Source organism: Engystomops pustulosus, chromosome 10 (assembly GCF_040894005.1).
Source record: "Engystomops pustulosus chromosome 10, aEngPut4.maternal, whole genome shotgun sequence".
In the NCBI taxonomy this organism is placed as follows: domain Eukaryota; kingdom Metazoa; phylum Chordata; class Amphibia; order Anura; family Leptodactylidae; genus Engystomops; species Engystomops pustulosus.
In genome coordinates, this window is record NC_092420.1 from 80,512,954 (window position 1) to 80,536,599 (window position 23,646).

Here is a 23,646-nt window from a genome sequence, read left to right on the forward strand (position 1 = left end):
GGATCAGCGATCTCCTTGACAACTACCTTTGCTGGCAGTTCACTCATAAGAGGCGCCTGTTTTTGTGTATTTATCACACCTACAGTATGTAGTCAAGGTTTTTGGCATCCGTGAAGAGTATTTACCTCAAAAAAATGATAAAGGAAAGGAGAAACACATGTCATTGGGGAAGATTTACCAAATCTATTGCAAAAGAGCATTCAAGTAGTTGCTTATGGACTCCACGCTTAGGGTGATGCCACACATGGCGTTTTTGGTAAATTTTTAAGCATGCGTTTTCGGGGGTTCGTTTTAAAATGCATCTGTTTTTGAGAGTTTTTTTCCATTTTCCCCATTTATCTTAATAGATAAACAGGTTGTAAGCAGTCAAACGCATGGTAAACGGTCCAAAATGGTCAAAAACTGATGCATTTTCAAAAATGGATGCGTTTCTGAAAATGCATGCGTTTTTAAACGAACCTAAAACGCATGCTTAAAAACGGACCAAAAATGCCATGTATGGTATCACCCTTCTTCCATTTTTCAATCATCTCTAAGAAACGTAAGTTGGAATCTGATTGGCTGCTACAGGCAACATCTTCACATATCCCTCTCAATACTTTCAGTGTGTTTACATGTCAAAGTTTTTGATACATTTTGAAAAAAATATGGAGAAAAAAATTGGGGCAGATTTACTTACCCGGTCCCGTCGTGATCCCGCGGCACGCTGTCTGACGAGGATTTGGGTCTTCTGGCGATTCATGAAGCTCGTGCGTCCAACTTCCTGCAGGTGTCATTGCTGCACCGAGGTCCGCCGGAGTTCACCTTCTTCTTCCTGGTGCATGTGAGTGCTTGATTTTGCGACACACTTCGTTTTTTAAACTCCGCCTTTTTTTCGAATCCGTCGGGTTGTCGGACGGCCACGACCCCCAATTTCTGACGCATGAAAGCCGGCGCAATTGCGCCACAATCCGTTCGTGTGCGCCAAAAACCCGGGCAAGTCGGCGCAAATTGGAAATATTCGGAAAAACCACAACGGATTTGCGTCTGCGGACCCTTTGTAAATGTGCCCCATTGTGTGTGTGTATATATATATATATGTGTGTATATAGATTTTACATATAAACTATGAAGAAAGACATTGGCCCACATTTATTAAAAACCCTACACCAGTTTTTTTTCCTGACTTTGCACGTTATTTTCAGTGCAAACACATATGTGTCACGGCTGCGCTACACCCGATGCGTGACAGAATTCTGGTGCACAGTTGGACCGTGTGGCACATTTATCATGGCGTATCCTACAGAATTGTGTTGTGCGCTCTGTGTTGAAGGTGCACTAAAAACCACAATGGGGCACATCTACTTACACGGTCACCGGAGTTCACTGATTGTCCGACGATCATGCACTGTGCCGCGATTCACTAAGATCGTGCACACGATATCCTGAATGTCCCTCACTTCCCCGCTCAGGTCCGACAAAGTTCACCATCTTTTTAGTGGTGCATGTAAGTGCTTGGGATTGCGGCTCAATTTAAAAGTTAAATCCCGCGTTCAGTCCGAATCAGTCGGATCGCGCAGCGGCACGTCCCCTAATTTGTGCCGCATGGAAGCCACAAAAGGGTCACGTGTGCCACATTCCCGGTGCACACACTTATTAAATACCAGTGCAAACCGTTTTAGCCATGAGGAACGTGCACTTTCCGATAAAAGTGCACAGCGTGACCCTTAGTAAATGAGCCCCAATGAATCTGGCGCACCCTGCACACTTTACAGGCAAACTGGACTGAGTGCAGACTGCACTGTTTTCGATAGATTTGGGCCTTTGGGTGTCACTTCCGTGACTAACAATGGCTGCTGATAAAGGGTTACAAGTCCTCCCCATTTCACCTAAATTAGCTGCCAGTGGGGCACTGTACCTTAATTACAGTTGTTTTTCTGATATGTAAATTAGCTTTTCTGACTCATTATGCAGGTTTTATAATTATCAAACACTTCAATTTCCACTTACTGTATTATCTGCTAATAAATGGGAAACCTTTTATTAATCAGTGAAAATGAATCAGTGCAGAAAGACTCTCCACAGGGAATGTGGTAAATCTTAGCATGTTTGAAACCCAGAGCTTTGAGCAGGTCTTAGTCATTGAGATAACTCCCAAATAAGGACTTGCTTCATAAAATCACAATCTTGTGTCCTATCTGCAGGCAGTATGTTATGGAGCAGGAGGAGTTAAGCAGATTGTACATAGTGTCCTATCTGCAGGCAACATGGTATATAGCAGAAGGAGCTTAGCAGATTGTACATAGTGTCCTATCTGCAGGCAGCATGTTATAGAGCTGGAGGAGCTGAGCAGATTGTACATAGTGTCCTATCTGCAGGCAACATGGTATATAGCAGAAGGAGCTTAGCAGATTGTACATAGTGTCCTATCTGCAGGCAGCATGTTATAGAGCTGGAGGAGCTGAGCAGATTGTACATAGTGTCCTATCTGCAGGCAACATGGTATATAGCAGAAGGAGCTTAGCAGATTGTACATAGTGTCCTATCTGCAGGCAGCATGTTATGGAGCAGGAGGAGATGAGCAGATTGTACATAGTGTCCTATCTGCAGGAAGCCTGTTAAAGTATATAATATAATTTTGTGGAAATATGAGTCCATAGACTCATACCGGGAAGGTTGTTAATCACTCAGTTGGGCTGCCCACGGGACTCCTAAGTCCAGAAATATTTTTAAGTATATAATGTGCAGTACTATGACATGGTATATTCATTGGGTGGATGGGGTGGTGGGGCAAAATAGATTTTGCATGGGGGGACCTAACACTTACAGTTACATAATGCATCTTCCAGAGCAGCAGGTGGTGTGTGCATAGGAGGGAGAGGCTGATGTATTGGTTTCTCCCTGGGGCAACCCCTAAAGGATGAGTCCTTGGGTAATGGATGGGGAAGCACATGTTGGTAGACAGTCGTATCCAGGGATCAGACGGAAGCAAGGATGTGCAAATCAACTTACAGTTCTTTGATGAACAGCAGGCAACGGCCAAACGCAATTAAACAGCAGATTCGTGGTTGCTGGAAAGGTTGTGGAGAGTTGGTCTGCAGGAAAGGTGCACACAGCCTGATAATTGATGCAGGCTGGGTTGGTTCAGGTAAATCTGAGTCCAAGTAGTGGAAGCTGCAGTTCTGGGCTTGAGTCTCCAGACTCGCCCTGTGTGCCAGGCTGTAGGCCTGAGGCACTAGAAGTTTCTGGGATTGATGGCTGTGGCAGCACTGAAGGTGTGCTGCACACTCTCCTTGGGATAAGACCATGTGCTCTCCAGCAGGGGTTTTTATGCTCCCCCTGATCAGGTGGTAACACCTCACCAATCACCTTCCAGATTTCATAACAGACACATCATTGGATGATTACATACACCAGGCAATATCTATAGCTGCAATTACACAATACCCAGGTTCTAGAACCTTCCTAGAGGGTTCGCGACTCCCCCTAACAGCTCCTGAGGGGTGTTGCACATACTTAAAGAGCACCTGTCACCCAAAATTTCGGCACTAGGAGCTGCTCACTGCTTGAACAAACGCCACAGTGTTAGAAGGATAGCGTTACCGGAAACCTCCGGGGGTGTACAATGTAATCATCAGACCACTTGCAAAGCGGTCCGATGTATTCATGAGGGGGTGGTCCGAGGCGCTGCCTCTTCCCCGGACCACCCTGCTCGCTCCATAGGCTGGCGGTGAGTGCTGCGTGTCATGCATCAGTCACCGCCCCTAGCCACGTCCAACCCCGCCCCCTCATGAATATGTCGGACAGCTTTGCGAGCTGTCCGATGATTACATTGTACCCCGCCGCAGTGTTAGAGGTTTCCGGTAACACTATCACTCTAACACTGCGGCGTTTGTTCAAGCACTAGGAGCTGCTTACTTTAGTAAGCAGCTCCTAGTGCCGAAATTTTGGGTGACGGGTCCTCTTTAAAGTCAAATGTAAATATAATTATCTTGATAGAAAGAAGATTGCCCCGCATTTGAGTTCCAAGTACTTTCTTATCAAATACGATTAGGGGTGGTTCCCTAACTTGAGCTATATACTACCAGGAGTGACGTGTATCCAACCATCACTACAAGTATATATATATGTATATATGGTGATTTAAATGGGTGATTTATGGCTGTTGTGTGTATGTTGTTGTATATAACCCTCGGTAACTCGCTGTAGGCTCCTGGAATGTGGTCTCTCCGTCAGCGCCACCCACTCAGTGTTTATTCTAGGAAATGCCAGGGCCAGAGCCACATGTTTCATTTTGTCTCCAGTTTCTTTGGCATTGTCAATAAGCTGTATTTACATGGTCCGCAGCCTTAAAAGTCACGTAAAAAGTTGGAATTTGCTTCCATTCTGGACACCTCCCAATTAATGACTGGTCCCTGCTGTCTTGTCATCCAGAGATCCAACAGCTGGAGAGAAAACCTTGAATATATTGTACCTTGTACTGCGATGGAGGCGTTTATTGTACTCTTTGCAGTTATGCTGTCTAGGTACAATTTATTTTCTTCGCTACTGTTGCTAAATATAACCGTGACAATGTTTCATCGCAGACTTCTCTTATTTGCACTTACATGGAGAACACTTTTCAAGGCCTTTAGCAACCAAGAAGAAAAAACTTTGCGTGGGAGAAAAGCAGATAAAAAGAGCACAAAATTACCATATCGCAGCAATTTGCGTACCACGCTTAGCTTTTTTCTTCTCCTGAACCAGCCCACGTACAAGTACTGTGTCAAATATGGCTGCCCTCGTCTTACCCAGAGAAGTTACATTAACTGTGTTTAGTGCAGGGGCGTGGATGTACACTGAGAAGTAAAAGAACTTTTAGGCACCATATCTTACCATTTACTACAGTTTTGAAAGTGAGACGGTCATCATTTTGTATAAAAAGCTCTAATGCAGGGGCAGAACTAGGAGATGCAGGGCCCCATAGCAGGCTTCTGTATGGGGCCCCCTTCACGCTTAAAAAATAAACCTATTTGTATACTCACACAGGCAAGCTATAATCACATATTTATACACATATGCATAGCTCCCAACCGTCCCGATTTTGACGGGACTTTCCCGTTTTTCTTACCTCTGCCCCACGTCACGGGCAGCTATGAGATTGTCACGGATTTTCCCCCCAGGTCCCGCTGTGTCCCGGCGCTGTGTCCGCATAGTAAATACTTTGAAAGCCTGAACTCACAGTACAGAATGGCTTCTACAGACATCGGGAGGGAATCCTTTTCAGAGAAGTGTCGGGCTTAGCGGAAAGCAGGGACCACGTCATCAGCTTCAGATCAGCATCTGTCCATATATGGTCACTGCATCTCCTAGGCTTCCCCAGAGCAGACATCGGGAGGGAATCCTTTTCAGAGAAGTGTCGGGCTTAGCGGGAGAGAGCAGGGACCACGTCATCAGCTTCAGATCAGCATCTGTCCATATATGGTCACTGCATCTCCTAGGCTTCCCCAGAGCAGACATCGGGCAGGGAATCCTTTTCAGAGAAGTGTCGGGCTTAGCGGAAAGCAGGGACCACGTCATCAGCTTCAGATCAGCATCTGTCCATATATGGTCACTGCATCTCCTAGGCTTCCCCAGAGCAGACATCGGGAGGGAATCCTTTTCAGAGAAGTGTCGGGCTTAGCGGGAGAGAGCAGGGACCACGTCATCAGCTTCAGATCAGCATCTGTCCATATATGGTCACTGCATCTCCTAGGCTTCCCCAGAGCAGACATCAGGCAGGGAATCCTTTTCAGAGAAGTGTCGGGCTTAGCGGAGAGCAGGGACCACGTCATCAGCTTCAGATCAGCATCTGTCCATATATGGTCACTGCATCTCCTAGGCTTCCCCAGAGCAGACATCGGGCAGGGAATCCTTTTCAGAGAAGTGTCGGCTTAGTGGAGAGAGCAGGGACCACGTCATCAGGTCAGATCACCATCTGTCCATATATGGTCACTGCATCTCCTAGGCTTCCCCAGAGCAGACATCAGGCAGGGAATCCTTTTCAGAGAAGTGTCGGGCTTAGCGGAGAGCAGGGACCACGTCATCAGCTTCAGATCAGTATCTGTCCATACATGGTCACTGCATCTCCTAGGCTTCCCCAGAGCAGACATCAGGCAGGGAATCCTTTTCAGAGAAGTGTCGGCTTAGTGGAGAGAGCAGGGACCACGTCATCAGGTCAGATCACCATCTGTCCATATATGGTCACTGCATCTCCTAGGCTTCCCCAGAGCAGACATCGGGCAGGGAATCCTTTTCAGAGAAGTGTCGGCTTAGCTGAGAGAGCAGGGACCACGTCATCAGGTGCAGATCAGCATCTGTCCATATATGGTCACTGCATCTCCTAGGCTTCCCCAGAGCAGACATCGGGCAGGGAATCCTTTTCAGAGAAGTGTCGGCTTAGCTGAGAGAGCAGGGACCACGTCATCAGGTGCAGATCAGCATCTGTCCATATATGGTCTCCAGGGCTTCCCCAGACACAAGCTATTTATTTAATTAAATTAAATAAAGTTTTGCCCAGGCTGAGATTCGAACCTGGGACCCTCTGCACCATAGACAGGAGCTTAACTAACTGAGCTATAAGCCCAGTGATACAGAGCTGAGGATTTCTGGTAACTAAGACATGTTATCTGCCATTTACACTGTGACACAGACTTACTGCACTAATATATAGAGAGGGATCTTCTCAGAGATTATTATTGTAATTATTGAGACTATTATTATTATTATTATTATTATAAATTTTATTATTTTTATTATTATGGAGATGATTATTAATAATAGTAAAAATAATAATAAACATCTCAATAATAATAATCTCCATAATAGTAATAATAGTCTCAATAATTACAATAATTTCTGAGAAGATCCCTCCCTATATACCAAGGCATTAAATCTGTGTCACAGTGTAACAGTAGTCATAGTTCTTAGTTACCAAAATTCTACACTTTGTTAATTGCTGAGATTATAGCTCAGTTGGTTGCCACCATTTTATCCCTCTTTCCCTTTCACAAATGTTGGGAGGTATGCATATGGAGCATACACAAATACAGTGCCATATACAAAGATACAGCATATATACATACATACACACACCATATACCATAGACACATACAGCTAATATAAATCAGATACAGAATATATACATCACATATATACACTAGAAAAAAATCCAAGCAGCACAAACATAGGTCCAAGATGGTGGGTGCAAGCTTATAAAGGCCGGGTTGTGGGTCCTCCAAAAATATCAAGACAAAAACAAAGGCTCTTATAGGGACGAAACGTCACATTTGATGGAATAAAAGGATCCACTGTTTCTATCACAGCCTGCTGGAGTGCTGTTTTTGTCTTGATACATCACATATATGTTATATACATATTATACTGTACAATGTGTAGTATAATGGGAAAGATTTACTTACCTGGTCCATTCGCGATCCAGCGGTGCGTTCTCTGCGGTGGATTTGGGTCTTCCGGCGATTCACTAAGGCAGTTCCTCCGACATCCACCAGGTGTCGCTTCTGCGCTGAAGTTCGCCGGAGTCCACGATCCATTTCTGGGTGAAGGTAAGCGCGTGTCCAGCGACACTTTTTTTAAAAAAAATGCGCCGGTTTTTACGAATCCCCCGATTTCTGTCGTGTGCATGCCGGCGCCAAAATCCCGGGGCAATTCAGGAAAAATCTGCGCAAATCGGAAATATTCGGGTAACACGTCGGGAAAACGTGAATCAGGCCCTTAGTAAATGACCCCCATTATGTATATAATGGTGCACATCCTCCACGTTTTAGTGTGCCAGATTGGATGCCGGGGCCCCCTGACACTGCAGGCCCCATCGCAGCTGCTATGGCTGCTAGCGCTGTAGTTATGCCCCTGGTTTTGTACATAAATTTTACCTGCAACTATTAACAAATGCTTAATAAACAGACTCTTCACATACAGCTGCATTGTTACTATTTTGCTCCTGGTGTTGGAACAATCTTTTTCTGGAGAACAATTACGAACTGCTCTCAGTCAGGAGCACAGCAGTCGACATCTCTATTTGAAATTGTTCATTCACTCTTGTCTTTCCTCCAGTTTTTGTCGTTTTTTTCCCCCCCTTTTGCTTTGCCACAATACAGATCCTTTGCGACACTTAAAATCTTGTCAGTGCAAAAGTACGACAGAAAATGGGCGCAGCCAGTTATGATCTTAGTTTTCTAATTTACATTGTCAGAATCCTGACAATTTGCTACTGGATCAAAACAAAAAATCTTGTGCACCTGTGTAATAAATGAATCAGGTACTTCTATATTCTCCATTGCTATGGTTACTATAATCATTCTTTCACGCTGATTCATACCTTCTGTTCCATACATATGTATTTCTGTAAGTCGGGCTGAGAACATGAATATTAAATGAAACTAGTGAGCTAGGGATCCATATCCAACATCAGAACCAGACTCAATACTTTTCTTTTAGGATTAAGTTATTTAATGTCTGATGGTGGTTTTGACTGCCACGTGGTCTGTATAACTATCTTGTCAACTCTATACAGATATAGTGGGGGACATTTATCATACATCGGTTTTGCGCCTGATATATCCGGCTCTGCTGGTGTACATATCTGCCAGTCCTGAACTGTTGCAGGCTATAGTGAGTGTGCAGGCACAGGGCTGGAATGCTCTACTCCGCTGCTGGCCGTGCCCCCTACACACCTCTCCATGCCTACTTGTTACGGAGGTGGCATAAGGGGAAAATAATCCCTATTCCTGGCAAATTGCAAGGAAAACTAGCATAGGATCGCTGATAACCCCCCCCCTCCCCCCCATATTGACTAGCACAGGAGTAAATCAAACCTTTGGGGTGGATAGAAACTTACTATTTAGATTTAGAGGTCTGTCGCTGACTAAAAACTCTTTCTCCCTTCTGTATCAACTATAAAATCTGATACCCTCATGATGTCTTTCTTCAAAATCGATTTAGGAGATATTTCAGAGTGAATGTAAGGAAAGGATATATATATATATATATATATATATATATATATATATATATACATATATATATATACACACCAAAGTTCCTTTACTTTTCCTGTTGCTTTTTGCAAACTTTGTTTTAAAAAGTATGTGACCATTTAGAGCAGTGGTGGCGAACCTATGGCACTGGTGCCAGAGGTGGCACTCGGAGCCCTTTCTGTGGGCACTCAGGCCATCACCAGAGAGGACTCCAGGCATCTTCCTGCAGTCCCAGACAGCCCAGGACTTGCTGTGCACAGTGCTACCTGGGATTACTGGAGGAGTGGGAAGGTGCGGACTGATCTGGATTATCATTGTAGCTCCTGCTCCGTCCCTGACAATTCTTGCCGTTTATGGGACCCTGAAGAGAAGCTACAATGATCATCCAAATTTCTCCTATTTTCTGCTGTATTGGTGTCCTCGCTGCTGGTATCAATGAAAGCTGTGACAGAGAAGGGATTATAAATCACTAATTACATTTCTGTGTTGGCACTTTGTGATAAATAAGTGGGACTTGGTTGTAGTTTGGGCACTCGGTCTCTAAAAGGTTCGCCATCGCTGATTTAGAGTATAAGGGCAGATTTCAGGCATTAATCAGAAGAATTTGGAATGGTTCCAGTATTGGGGCAGATTTCAGTCATGAATCAGGAGAATTTGGAATGGTTCCAGTATTAGGGAAGATTTCAGTCATGAATCAGGAGAATTTGGAATGGTTCCTCATAAATGAACAATGAAAGTTCCCACACTTGTTGGGTTAGTTATGGGCAAACTTGCTACTTTCTGCGGTAGTGGCCAACCATCAGATGGCAGATGAGGGATGGTTGCTTTCCGCAGTACATGATTTGGGAGGTGTCCAGAAATGACATTGTAGTAAACTTGTTGTTGAAAACTTACTATAATGTGTTTTATTATTAATTCTAGGACTTAAAGGAGGACCTGGTGCACAAAACGGACATGGAGGAAACTTCCACTATACCTTCCATGGAGATCCACACGCCACCTTTGCTGCATTTTTTGGTGGAGCAAACCCATTTGAAATCTTCTTTGGAAGAAGGATGCCTGGAGGTCGAGATGAAGAGGACATGGAGCTGGATGGCGATCCATTTAGCTCATTTTCTAATTTTGGCATGAATGGGTTTCCAAGAGAAAAGAACCAAGTTGGTCAGATCCGACGTAAGCAGGACCCGCCGATTATTCACGAACTGAGGGTATCTTTAGAAGAGATTTACCAAGGATGCACTAAAAGAATGAGAATCTCCAGGAAGAGGATGAATCCAGATGGAAAAACAGCACGGACTGAGGATAAGATCCTTACAATCGAGATAAAGAAAGGCTGGAAAGAAGGAACCAAAATCACATTCCCCAAGGAGGGAGATGAGGCACCGATGACCATTCCTGCCGATGTAGTTTTTGTTATTAAGGACAAGCCTCATGCACATTTTAAGAGAGATGGCTCAAACATTATATGTCCTATGCAAATCAGTTTGCGAGAGGTACAATCTATCTTTTCTTTCTTGTTATTATTTTAATTTTATTACAGGATGTTTAACCTCTGAAGGGGCTGGTGAACCCTCATAGACTTAGCATGGAACATCAGAGCGAATGCTCCATTGCGGCTCCATTCAAACTCCACTATACTTCACTTCTACCGTAGCTTGTTATTCCAGCTGGAAGAACAGGTCATCAGTATCCTGTGACACTTGGGATACTTATGATCAGCTGATTACTGCTGTCATTGGTTTAAAAGTCAACACAGAGAGTGGATCAGAAATGATATCTCAGTTCTCTGTGTAGTGGCTGGTCCGGGTAACTGCAGCTCCAGCTTCCATTCAAGAGATCTGTTTTTCTAGTTCCATCTTCTGTGTAGATTCTGGCACTAGAGAAATTACTCGGGAACTTACCATAGATAGATAGATCATCATTATTAGCATAAAACTGGAAAACCCCTTTAAAGGGAAGCTGTCACCAGGGACATCATTTTCACTAAAGACAGGTTACAGAAGCCCATGACACCTGCAGTGCAAAAATGCCTCTCTGCCTTTTCTAAGCATTTGCATTACAATATAATTGTGTGTTATAACGTACACTTGCGTCCTGGCAAAATCCTGGGGTAGTCACAGGGGCTGGGCTTTGGTTTGGATGCATTTCAAAAAACAACATGTGACTTGTCTAAACTGCAGTAATAAGCTTCTGCAACCTGACTTTAGTGAAAATGAGGTCCCTGGTGACAGGCTCCCTCTAACCCCTTAACGCTCTGCACCGTAGCTCTACGGCGCAGAGGTATAAGGGATGTATGAAGAGGGCTCACGGGCTGAGTCCTCTTCATACAAAGGTGGGGGTTTTTGCATAATGCATAAAACCCCCACCGCTAATAACCGCGGTCGGTGCTTGCACCGATCGCGGCTATTAACCCCCCCGTTGCCGCCGGCAAAGTCGCCGGCGGCATTTAAAAGACGGCCATCTTTTTTTCGATCGCCACGCCCCCGAACATCATCGGGGGGCGGCGATCGGTTGCCATGGTAGCCTCGTGTCTTCTTTTGACACGAGGCTATCTGGCAGCTGCAGATTCGTTACAATGAGCCAGTGGCTCATTGTAATGAATGTGCTGCAAAAATGCCATATATTGCAATACAGAAGTATTGCAGTATATGGTAGCAGCGATGTGACCATCTAGGGTTAATGTACCCTAGATGGTCTAAAAGATAGTGAAAAAAAAAAGAAAAAAAAAAGTTTAAAAAATAAAAAAAATTAATAAAATATTAAAAATTCAAATCACCCCCCTTTCCCTAGAACTGATATAAAACATAATAAACAGGAAAAATCACAAACATATTCCAAAATGCCCGATCTATCAAAATATAAAAACGGTTACGGCCGGCGGTGACCTCCGAGGCGGGAAATGGCGCCCAAATGTCCGAAATGCGACTTTTACACCTTTTTACATAACATAAAAAATGAAATAAAAAATTATCAAAATGTCGCACAGACCTCAAAATTGTAGCAATGAAAACGTCGCTTCATTTTGCAAAAAATGACCCCTCACACATTTCCGTGCGCCAAAGTATGAAAAAGTTATTAGCGTCAGAAGATGGCAAAATTTTTTTTTTCTTTTTTGTACACATTCGTTTAATTTTTGAAAATGTATTAAAACACAATAAAACCTATATAAATTTGGTATCACCGCGATCGCACCGAACCAAAGAATAAAGTAGGCGTGTTATTTGGAGCGAAGAGTGAAAGTCGTAAAAACTGAGCCCACAAGAACGTGACGGGTTTTTTTCAATTTTTCCACATTTGGAATTTTTTTTCAGCTTCGCAGTACACGGCATGTTAAAATAAATAACATTACGGGAAAGTAAAATTTGTTACGCACAAAATAAGCCCTCACACAGGTCTGTACACGGAAAAATGAAAAAGTTATGGATTTTTGAAGTTGGAGAGCGAGAAATGAGCCGAAAAACCCTCCGTCCTTAAGGGGTTAAAGAAGATTTAGGGGGTAAAACTGGTGGTGTTTTTTATTTCCTTTCTGCGCCTCTTGGGCCTTAATTTATGAATTGTTTATGAAGTGTTGGCGTCACAATATTGGGTTTTTTTCATACAATCTTGACTTATTCTATTTTTGGGCGCAAAATTGTGTCACCGCTTGTGAATTCAACAGTTTTATGGCGCTTCTAGTTTTCCGAATCGGTTTCTGGCGCAGATTATGGTGCAAAAAGAGAGCAGCTAAAAGCAAGTCTAGGGGGTTCTAAATCTTTTATTCAGTGCGCCAATTCATTAATATAACACGGTTCCAGCGCCACCCTGTGCTAAATGTAATAAATGCCCCTCTTAGGCCCCTTTCACACTTGCGTTTTTCATGCGCGTTTTCTGCGCATGCTTTTGACGCGCAGAACTTGCATTGCACTCTGACCCATTGTAACCAATGGGTCTTTTCAGACTTACATTTTTTTTCATGCACACACGCGCATTTTTTAAAATCTCGACATGCTCTACTTTTGCAAGTCACGCGCGTGAAAAACGCACCATACAAGTCTATGGAGAAGCATCAAAAACGCATTGCACTCTGAGACACTTGCAAGTGCAATGCGTTTTTCACGCATCAATTGCCATAGAAAAGATAGAGCTCAGTCCTGAGTCCATTTCACGCGCATTTTCTGCATGTGAAAAACACATTGAAATTGCATTGAAAACGCGCGTGAAAAACTGAGACACTGAACAAACTCTGACTGAAAACTGATTGCACTCTGATGCAAAATGTGCGTTTTTCACTGACCAAACCCTGATCGCACCCTGATCAAACTCTGACGTGATCTGCAACGCAAGTATGGAAGGGACCTCAGTGACTTATTCCCCAATTCCATCAATTTTTGTTTATTATAAGGGTTCCAAAAAGGTTTTTTTGTGGAAAACCCCTTAAGAATAATAATTCTTTATTTATATAGTGCACACAGATTACGCAGCGCTGCACAGAGTTTTGCCAAATCAGTCCCTGTCCCCAATGGGCCTCACAAGCTTATCGACCTACCAGTATGTTAATGTCAGGGATTTATTATATTACATTACTGGAACCTGCAGAGCTGATTCAAAGTATCACTAGAAAACCCCTTTAAGAACAATGACTGCCTGGTGAGAAGTCCTGAATAATAGCAATGTGGCAGGAAGAGGTGGAAGGGGCAAGGAAGTGTGCACAAGGCGAGCCTATACACCCCTCTGCCAAGTAAAGAATCGCTTCTCTATTCCATAGTTATTTCTGAATATAATAAGTGTAATTTGCAGATACAGATGGTTTGTGTTCATTCACTCTTCATCCTGCATTCATGTCAACTCACATAACTACAGCAGTAAAATAGAGCTCATTGATGCTTGCAGTAGGCGACACCGAGACATTCTTTAGCAAAAGTGCTACAAAACGCACCCAAATTCTACCTCTTCATGACATACTGGGGGGGATTTATTAAAGCACTTGTACCACAGGTGGTTAAGTGGCAAAAAAAACTAAAATGACTTGCACCACATTTTTCAAGGCTTTTAGACTGTGGCACTTTTTCGACTTGTTTGTCTAAGGGGATGTGGCTTGTGGGAAATCGTCTGTGAGGCCAAAATTCTAGCGCACAGTTTAGACCAACTAAATGTAGGTCTTAAGTAGGAACTGACAGTCGAACGCTGCGCCAGAATTCATCACCACAGTTATAAATAGGGCGCAGCAAAAGACAAGTGCTCCTCGGGACAATTCTATGTCTGTTTTTGGAGCTCTGCTGGCCAAAGTAGCTTTAGCCCTTTAATTAATGGTCTACTTTCTCTCCGGGATTTTATTTTTTACAAAAAGTCTCAAAATGCATTAAAGGTCCCAGCACATATACCAGCAGGGGACTAGTAGTTCTATGTCTACACCAGATTAATGAAGGAGTGTAAATAGCCCGGTGAGACTTTTTACAAGTGAATAGTCTCAAAAAAACCTTAATGCGACTACTTTATGCCAAAAAGCCCAAAATAAATAACCCCCTTTGTGCAAAACAAGACCCTAAATGTATCTATTTAGGTAAATTTATCATCCAGCATTTTTGTGAATTTTCAACATCTTTAGACTGCCTGGTATAAGTTTACGCTGTCTAAATATTAGCAATGCAGGCTACTTAAGGGCACCCCCGACTTACAGACGACCCCTTGTTAAGATGGACCCCTCTGCCCCCTGTGACCTATGGTGATGCTCTCTGGATGTTTTCCTTTAGTCCCAGACTGCAATGATCAGCTGTGAGGTGTCCGTAATGAAGCTTTAGTGATAATCCTTGGTCCCATTACAGCAAAAGATGTTGAAACTCCAATTGTCACTGGGGCAAAAAAACTTCGTCTGGATCTGCAATTATAAAATATACAGTTTCGACTTACCTATGGAACCCATCTTGTACGTAACCCTGGGACTGCCTGTATTGGTTTGGTAGTTAAAGGGGTTGTCCAAGACTAGATATTAATCTTTATGATGGCTCATATAAGATTGGGGGTGGGGGGTCCAATGCCTTGCACCATAAAAATCATCTGCTGCAGCTGCCCCAGATCTGCAGAGTACGTGGATGTGGGAGCAAACAGTTCTGTATACAGGCAGTCCCGGGTTACATACAAGATAGGTTCCATAGGTTTGTTCTCAAGTCGAATCTGTATGTAAGTCGAAATTGAATCATTGTAGAACCAGAAATTTTTTTTTTGCCCCAGTGACAATTGGAGTTTCAAAATTTTTTTCTGTAATTGGGCCAAGTATTATCAATAAAGCTTCATTACAGACACCTTACAGCTGGATATTGCAGCCTGGGACTATAGTAACATCCAGAGAGCTACACCAGAGGTCACAGTGGAAAGAGGGGTCCGTCTGTAACTAGGGGTCGTCTTTAAGTAGGGGACTGCCTGTACTGTGTAGTGGCTTTGCTTTACTATTACAGCACAGTTCACATTCACCTGAATGGATTATGAGTTGCAGTATCTCAAAACATCCCCTATACTTTACCCGGGGAGGGTCTCAATAAGGCACGGCGTCAGCACCCGGCTTACTCGGGCAAGTGCCAGGGCCCCGGGGTGCTGGAGGGGCCCACTCGTATCCCCGGATCAATTGTATGAATGTCGCTTTAAGACACTGGTACAAATGATCCCCTTCTGGCTGGTGTTGTTTTTTTGGCTCTATGCTGCACTCGTCGGGAGTACACTGTAGAAGCAGAATCCGAAACTCACCTGTCCTCGTTCCCCCGAAGCGGCACTCCCCACTGTATGCGATGGCGACAGCGCGTACAGAGAAGAAAGATGGTGGCTGTTCCTGTGCTGCTTTGGCGAAACAAGGAAAAGTGAGGGTTTTTTTCTTTCCTGGAAGGGGCATTGTAGCTGGAGGGGGGACAGTGGGGCAAATTTACTTACCCGGTCCTGTCGCGAAGATGAATTCCGGCTCGATTCACGAAGCTCGTGCGCCCGAGTTCCTGCTTCCATTGCTTCCCCGCCGAGATCCGCCGGAGTTCACCTTCTTCCCGGTGCTTGTTAGGGCGCTGTCCCACGTTGCGTTCGCAAACGCAGACGCAGACCAAACCGCGCCCACTGGGGCGGTCCGCGGTCCGATCGCATCAGTGTTTTTCTATGGAAACGCCTGCGATCGGGAACAAGCCGCGCTGGCGTTTCCATAGAAAAACACCGATGCGATCGGACCGCGGACCGCCCCAGTGGGCGCGGTTTGGTCTGCGTCTGCGTTTGCGAACGCAACGTGGGACAGCGCCCTTAGTGCATGTCTTGCGACCTGCACCACGATTTGTGTTGTATGCAAGCCGGTGCCGATGCGCCAAAAGCCGATCGTGTGCGCAAAAATCCCCAGTTAAATGCGTTGCAAAACGGAAATAGTTGGGAAACCCCACGAAAATGCGCTCCGCGGACCCTTAGTAAATGAGCCCCAGTGTGTTTACCCGGAGGGTGGGGGGGGGGGGGCAGTGTAGCAGGAGTGGGGGGATACAATGTGTCTACAGGGGGGGCAGTGTGGCTACTGGAGGGCGGCCCATGAAGAGGCCCACTGAGGCCGGCGCCACACAGGGCGCTTTGTCTGCGCTTGCAAACGCAAACGCAGACAAAGTCGCGCCCACCGGGGCGGGCCTCGGCCCGATCGCATCGGCGTTTCTATGGAAACGTCTGCGATCGGGAACGAGCCGCCGGTGTTTCGCGTTAAATTAACGCAAAACACCGGCGTCTCGTTCCCGATCGCAGGCGTTTCCATAGAAACGCCGATGCGATCGGCCCGAGGCCCGCCCCGGTGGGCGCGACTTTGTCTGCGTTTGCGTTTGCAAGCGCAGACAAAGCGCCCTGTGTGGCGCCGGCCTGAGGCTCAGGGGCCCACTAAAACCTGGAGCCGGCCCTGGTCTCAATGACCTATGCCTAGGCCATGTATATCTAGTTGTGCTTCTGCCTAAGGCTGACCACACATTAGGGATTTTTTTCTGTATAACTTTTTGGTCAGTCTATGAACATTGTTGTCTTGGGCTACACAGAGACATATTGTACGGCTACTCATTGATCTTTACTGTTGAGCTACAGCTGCCGTCCAAAGGAATACACTGCGTTTCATACAATTTTGCGTGAAGCAGCTGTCACTTGAAAGTAGCTCTAAATAAAAGTTTCTGTGTAGCCCTGTCCTTGGACAACAAAGACATTTATTAAAGGCAAATTGAAACAACTGATTGATCTGTGTTGTGATCTGTAGACTAGCCAGGGCAACCACTGATACGGCTTCCACTCGAAATAAATAACCTAGACCTTAGGCCTCATTCACATGTCGTATATCTGGCTGGAAATATATACGTCCTCATAGACGGCTATGGTGATCAGGCGGCAGTACGTGTGTGTGGCACTTTATGGCACTATACATGGGAAAAAGATAGAGCATGCTCCCCCCTCCTCCTCTCCAGCGCTCTGCAGTATGTCCACATGGCTACGGCATATGTTAGTGTGAATGCAGTCTTACACTGATTGAAAAAAAATCCACAACACAACATCAACTTTTACAAAAAATAACATTTTTGCTCATGTTATAAAAGGTAAAAGATAAAATTAGGCAATTTACTTAATATTACCCAGAATATTGTCAAGCAGCGTAACACCTTCGAGTTATTGGGGCTCATTTACTTAGGAATTTTCGTCGGAATTTTCACCTTTTTTGGGGATTGCACGGCTTGGACAGGTATTTAGCAGGGGATTGTGTCGGACTCGATGGGATTTTGGCACAGCTGCGCCGGCTTTCATGCCACAGGAATGGGGGGCGGGCCGTCGGACGATCTGACTGATTGGAACTGAGTGCGGGATTTAACTTTCATATTGTGTCGCAAGACAATGGGGCACATTTACTAAGGGTCCGGGGACCGCATTTTCGTCGGGTTTCCCGTTTTTCACCACATTTAACTGGGGATTGTGGCACACACGATCGTGGACTTTCATGCGATACAAATCGGGGGGTGGGCCGCCAGACTGAGCGTGGGATTTAACATTCTAAATTGTGTCGCAAGCCATGCACTTACATGCACCGGGAAGAAGAAGGTGAACTCTGCCGAACTTCAGATGGGAAGCGACACATGCAGGAAATTGGACGCACGATCTTAGTGAATCACGGCAGCTCCGAATCCTCGTCAGACAACGCACCTCGGGGATTGCGACGGGACGGCTAAGTAAATGTGCCCCAGTGCACTTACATACCCCGGGAGGAAGAAGGTGAACTCTGGTAGACCTGAGCGGGGAAGCGACACATGCAGGATATCAGGCGCACAATCGTAGTGAATCGCAGCACAGTGCATTGTACACGGACAATGCACCTTTTGTGAACTTCAGTGGCCGGATAAGTAAATGTGCCCCATTGTCTCTTCCCAGTGTGGTGGCATCATCCAGGAAATGAACTTTGAAGGTAGCTGTAAATTGGTGGTGCAAAGTCAAGGAGGAGGAGAGTTTAACACTGAAGCCAAGGTGGGGAGCTGTGAAAGCCTCCTCCTTCAGGAGATCTGGTTAGTGATTTCTCTTGATGCAGGACCAACAATTACAGTGAAGGGGGCTGTCTTTGGAAGAGAGAACTTGACTTCAGTGTCAAATTCTCAGACTCCTTGACTTTATAAAATCAATTTACATCTCACTTTAAAGTACATTTTCTCGATGATTCTACCGTACTGGGCCATGAAAGAGAAATTGGGGCACATTTACTTACCCAGTCCTGTCACGATCCCCGCTGTGCGTTCCCCGACGAGGCGCGATTCACTAAGAACGTGCGCCCGAGATCCTGCATGTGTCACTTCCCCGCTGAGGTCCGCCGGAGTTCACCTTCTTCTTCCCGGTGCATGTAAGTGCTGATCTTGCGACACAATTTAAATGTTAAATCCCGTGGTTTATCCGAATCAGTCGGGTTGTCCGACGGCCATGCCCCCAATTTGTGCTGCATGAAAGTCGCCGTGATTGCGTCAAAATCCGATTGCGTACGCCAAAAACCCCAGTTAAATGCGGCGCAAAGCGGAAAAAGTCGGGAAACCCAACGAAAATGCGGCCTACAGACCCTTAGGCCCCGGTCACACGTACCGCTAGGCGTCCGTTCATAACGCGAAGCTAGCGCACAGGGGGAGGTCCTCGGCCCGAACACACATGCGTTTCCAGAGAAACGCATGCGATCGGCTTAACAATCGCATGCGTTTCCCTGGAAACGCATGTGCGTTTGGGCCGAGGACCTCCCCCTGTGCACTAGCGTCGCATTGTGACGGACGCCTAGCGGTACGTGTGACCGCGGCCTTAGTAAATGTGCCCCATTATCTGTTAGGTGTTCAACAGCTTGACCACATGCTAGTAGTGGTTTATTAGGTCAATTTCTGCTGACAGGTTCCCTTTTAAAGGTAGCCATACTGTGACTAGGACTAAGATTCAGAACGGGAGCCAGCCTGCAGCAATCAAAGTTCGCCATCAAGTAGAATAAACCTCATGGCATTATTGATCCTGGTCCCTGATCTGTCTGGTTCATACTTGTCCCATAATATTATTTAATAATAGGTGATAAATGATGATTCTAGAATCTAAATCTCTTCTGAGATTTATAATATGCAATGTTTTCTATGATTCCAGGCTTTGTGTGGCTGCTCAATCACGGTGCCCACCTTAGACGCCCGCAACATCCCCATGGCAATTAATGAAGTCATTAAACCAGGAATGAGACGACGGATTATCGGTTATGGACTCCCTTTTCCCAAAAACCCAGATCAAAGCGGAGACCTTCTGGTTGAGTTCGAAGTCATTTTCCCGGACTCCATTCCACAATCATCCAAGGAGATCCTGAAACGGCACCTACCGGTGTCCTAGAGTCCGAATGATGAGAAGACAACATTAGCATTACTCATACAGCCAAGAGAGACAAACTACAAGATCCACCTGCCCAGCAGGGGGCGTCACACACTACTCCAGCGTCTGGTTTCCAGTTTGTTATCAGTATTATAATCCTGAGGAGGACGTTTAGTGCTATTGACATTTTTTGCGGTTTCACAGTCTTATTAAAGGGGTTGTCCAAGAGCATAAAAATACGCTTGGGTGTCCAGGAAGCTGAATGGGGCTTGGACCAGAGAGATAGCAGTGCTGGGTAGCCGGGAGGTAAGTAAATGTTAATTTTTTTTTAACCCGCTCCATCCTGGCCACCCAGAAGTTTTTTACGTTCTCGGACAACCCCTTTAATGACGGGTGTTGAGTATATGAGCATTTCTTTTCCTATATTGCTGATTATTATATTCCAGAGGCTTGCACATAGCATATTCATGGTGATGTAGTAGCGCTGGCTCTTACGTATATCCAGCACTGGACTTTAATCCTTGCAGTGTTACAGAAGCTTCGGTGTCTATATACAGGGAGACAATGTTTTTCCATACTCCTCCCCCCCCCATATATTATATTTATACTAAAAGTTTTGCCCTAACCTGGAGAAATAAGCCAAAGAATACAGGTGGTCCCCTACAGGTGGTCCAATTACAGCAAAAAAATTTGAAACTCCAATTGTCACTGGGGCAAAAAAAAAAAATGGCTGTATCTACAATTATAAAATATACAGTTTCGACTTACATACAAATTCGACTTAAGAACAAACCTATGGACCCTATCTTGTATGTAACCCGGGGACTGTCTGCATATGGTGATTGCCAAAGGCAACTACGTGGTAGCCATCACACAATAAGGGTGCGTCATATGTCATACAAGAGCTACACAGTATTACCCCGCTAGTCTATATGTGTCATATTATTGCCATAAAATTGCAAAACCGGACGAAAATGCGGCGTTTGGACCCTTAGTAAATGTGCCCCAGTGTGTTAATACAGAAAATCCAGGAACCGCGGGCCACATTTATCACAAAAAACAGGTGTACAAGCTTTGATTAGGCTTTCCCGCCCTCTATGCCGATTTGGCTTGAAGGGGGCGGGGCAGGGATGTGTAGTGGGCCGGTGAGGGCGTTGCTGCCCCGCGCCTGCGCAATGCCTATGGCCTGTGACTGTTCAGGTGTAGACTATGGCGCAATTCAGACCTGGCTGAGAAATGCCCCGTTGGCTCAGCACCGGCTGGCAGAATTTATCAGGAGACCCGGTGCACTTAGCGCCAGCCCATGACTTATGTGCCCCTGTGACTGGGGTAATCTTCCAATATTTGTTATCCATGGCCTCCTTCCTTCTAAAATCAACTTTTAAGATGAAGTTAAGTGTGTGTGGGATGGGGTGGCCGTTTGTTTTGGAGAAGATCAGAAAGGAAGGTGACACTGAATTAGCAGGCACTAAATAAAAATTTTAGCGTGACGAATAGGATTCAATTGAATACACATGATAAGGAGCTGACGATACTCATGGTTTCACTTAGTTGGCCTTATTTCTGCTCGCACTTCTTAGGGCGCTGTCCCACGTTGCGTTCGCAAACGCAGACGCATTCAAAACCGCGCCCACCGGGGCGGTCCGCGGTCCGATCGCATCGGCGTTTCTATGGAAACGCCTGCGATCGGGTACGAGCCGCCGGTGTTTTGCGTTCCCGATCGCAGGCGTTTCCATAGAAACGCCGATGCGATCGGACCGCGGACCGCCCCGGTGGGCGCGGTTTTGAATGCGTCTGCGTTTGCGAACGCAACGTGGGACAGCGCCCTTAAAGGGATTTTATAAATATATATAATTTTTTCTATTCCAGAAACAACACCTACTTAGTACATGGGTTGTGTTTGGTACTTAAAGGGGTTGTCTACTTTCAGCAAATAATTGATATGGTTTGTGTAATGAAGAGTTACACAATTTGCCAATATACTTTCTGTATAGATTGCTCACGGTTTTCTAGATCGCTGCTTGCTGTCATTCTATAGGAAGTTTAATTGTTTACTATGGATGAAGACAGGTCCCTGGCCATGTGATGTCACACAGGTGCACATCTTGTTATAGCATCAGTGATTAGCACTTTAGCCTTGTAGCGCTGGGATCCTGTGTTCAAGTTCCATCCAGGTCAACATCTGCAAAGAGTTTGTATGTTTTCTCTTCGTGTTTGCGTGGGTTTCCTCCAGGTCCTCCGGTTTCCTCCCACACTCCTAAACATACTGGTAGGCTGATTAGATTGTGAGCCCGATTGGGGACAGGGACTGATCTGGCAAGCTTTGTGCAGCGCTGCGTAATCTGTGTGTGCTATTTAAATAAAGGAATTATTATTATTATTGTATCCCTGGTCATGTGATGTCACACAGGTGTACGGCTTGTTATGTCCCTGGCCATGTGATGTCACACAGGTGCACGGCTCATTATATCCCTGGTCATATGATGTCACACAGGTGTACGGCTTGTTATATTCCTGGTCATGTGATGTCACACAGGTGCACGGCTCTTTGTATTCCTGGTCATGTGATATCACACGGTGCACGGCTCGTTATATCAAACAGATCTAATAACTGTAGCAAGCTGTGCACCTGTCATCACATGATCATTTATCCACAGGAAGTAAATAATGAAGCTTCCTGTTGAATGACAGCAAGCAGAGATCTAGAAAACCATGAGGAATTGATACAGAAAGTGTATTGGAAAATTGTATATCTGCAAAAACAAAATCAATTATTTGCTGAAAGTGGACAACCCCTTTTAAAAACGGCAAAACTAAAATGAAGATACATTGACGAGACTGTGGCTGTTTGTTAGAGGATTATAAGGCATAGTGGGGACAGTAACGCCTCAAGCCAGCCCACTCCCCGCCGCCCGGTTTCAAAACGCAATGAAAACACAACCAAAAACACAACATGTGACCGTGGCCTTAGGCGGGCGGCACACGTGGCGTTTTGAACCTGTTTTTGGGACGGTATTACCAATTATCTCAATTATAATGGGTCAAAAACGGATGCAGTTTCAAAAAACTCATGGCCTTTTTTAACGTATGCAGTTTTTAACGGACTGCTTAAAGACGTCCCAAAAACGGATTCAAAATGCCATGTGTGCCGCCGGACTCAGGGCGCGTTCACACGTTGCGTTTTGGTCGCGTTTTCATTGCGTTTGAAACGCATATACAACAGCTGATGAGAGGTGATTTGCCTAATTACATTACCGTTTACGTTTGTAAACACAATGTTAACGCATGCGTTAACATCGCGTTTACGATGCATTTTGTAAACGGAAATGTTAACAGTGATGTAATTAGGCAAATCACCTCTCCTCAGCTGTTGTATATGCGTTTCAAACGCAATGTCGCAGGTCGATACGCAACGTGTGAACGCGCCCTTAGGGTGAAGACACACGTGGCGTTTTTGGGCCGTTTTTAGTTTTCAGTGCGTTTTCAGATCGTAAAAAACGTTTTTTGAAAACGCATGCGTTTTTGACAGGTTTGACCAATTATCTTAATTCAAACTGGTCAAAAACGCATGCGTTTTTTACGATCTGAAAACGCACTAACTAAAAACGGCCCAAAAACGCCACGTGTGTCTTCAACCTTAGGCTGCAGTCACATGCACCGCTTTGACTCCAGGGAGTGCCATGGCAGATCTCTTATGCGTTTCCATTAAACAGTACAAGACCCGGGTGCTGGTTACCGATCGTATGCGTTTCCGTAGAAACATATATGCGGAGTCAAAGCGATCTGTGTGACCTTAAACTTCAGGAGCAGCACCTGTGGGCCCATTGCTCTGCACAG

General features: G+C 45.2%; 1 protein-coding gene across 1 annotated transcript in view; it reads left to right on the forward strand.

The window, feature by feature from the left end:
• Nucleotides 1-21,384, forward strand: part of DNAJB4 (DnaJ heat shock protein family (Hsp40) member B4) — a 28,420-nt gene extending 7,036 nt beyond the window's left edge. Inside the window, exons 2-3 of the mRNA XM_072127422.1 lie at nt 9,916-10,487; nt 19,597-21,384. Of these exons, the coding sequence (XP_071983523.1) occupies nt 9,916-10,487; nt 19,597-19,830 (806 nt within the window). The 3' untranslated portion in view covers nt 19,831-21,384. The remainder of the gene's footprint in view (nt 1-9,915; nt 10,488-19,596) is intronic.
• Nucleotides 21,385-23,646: the final 2,262 nt, after the last annotated feature.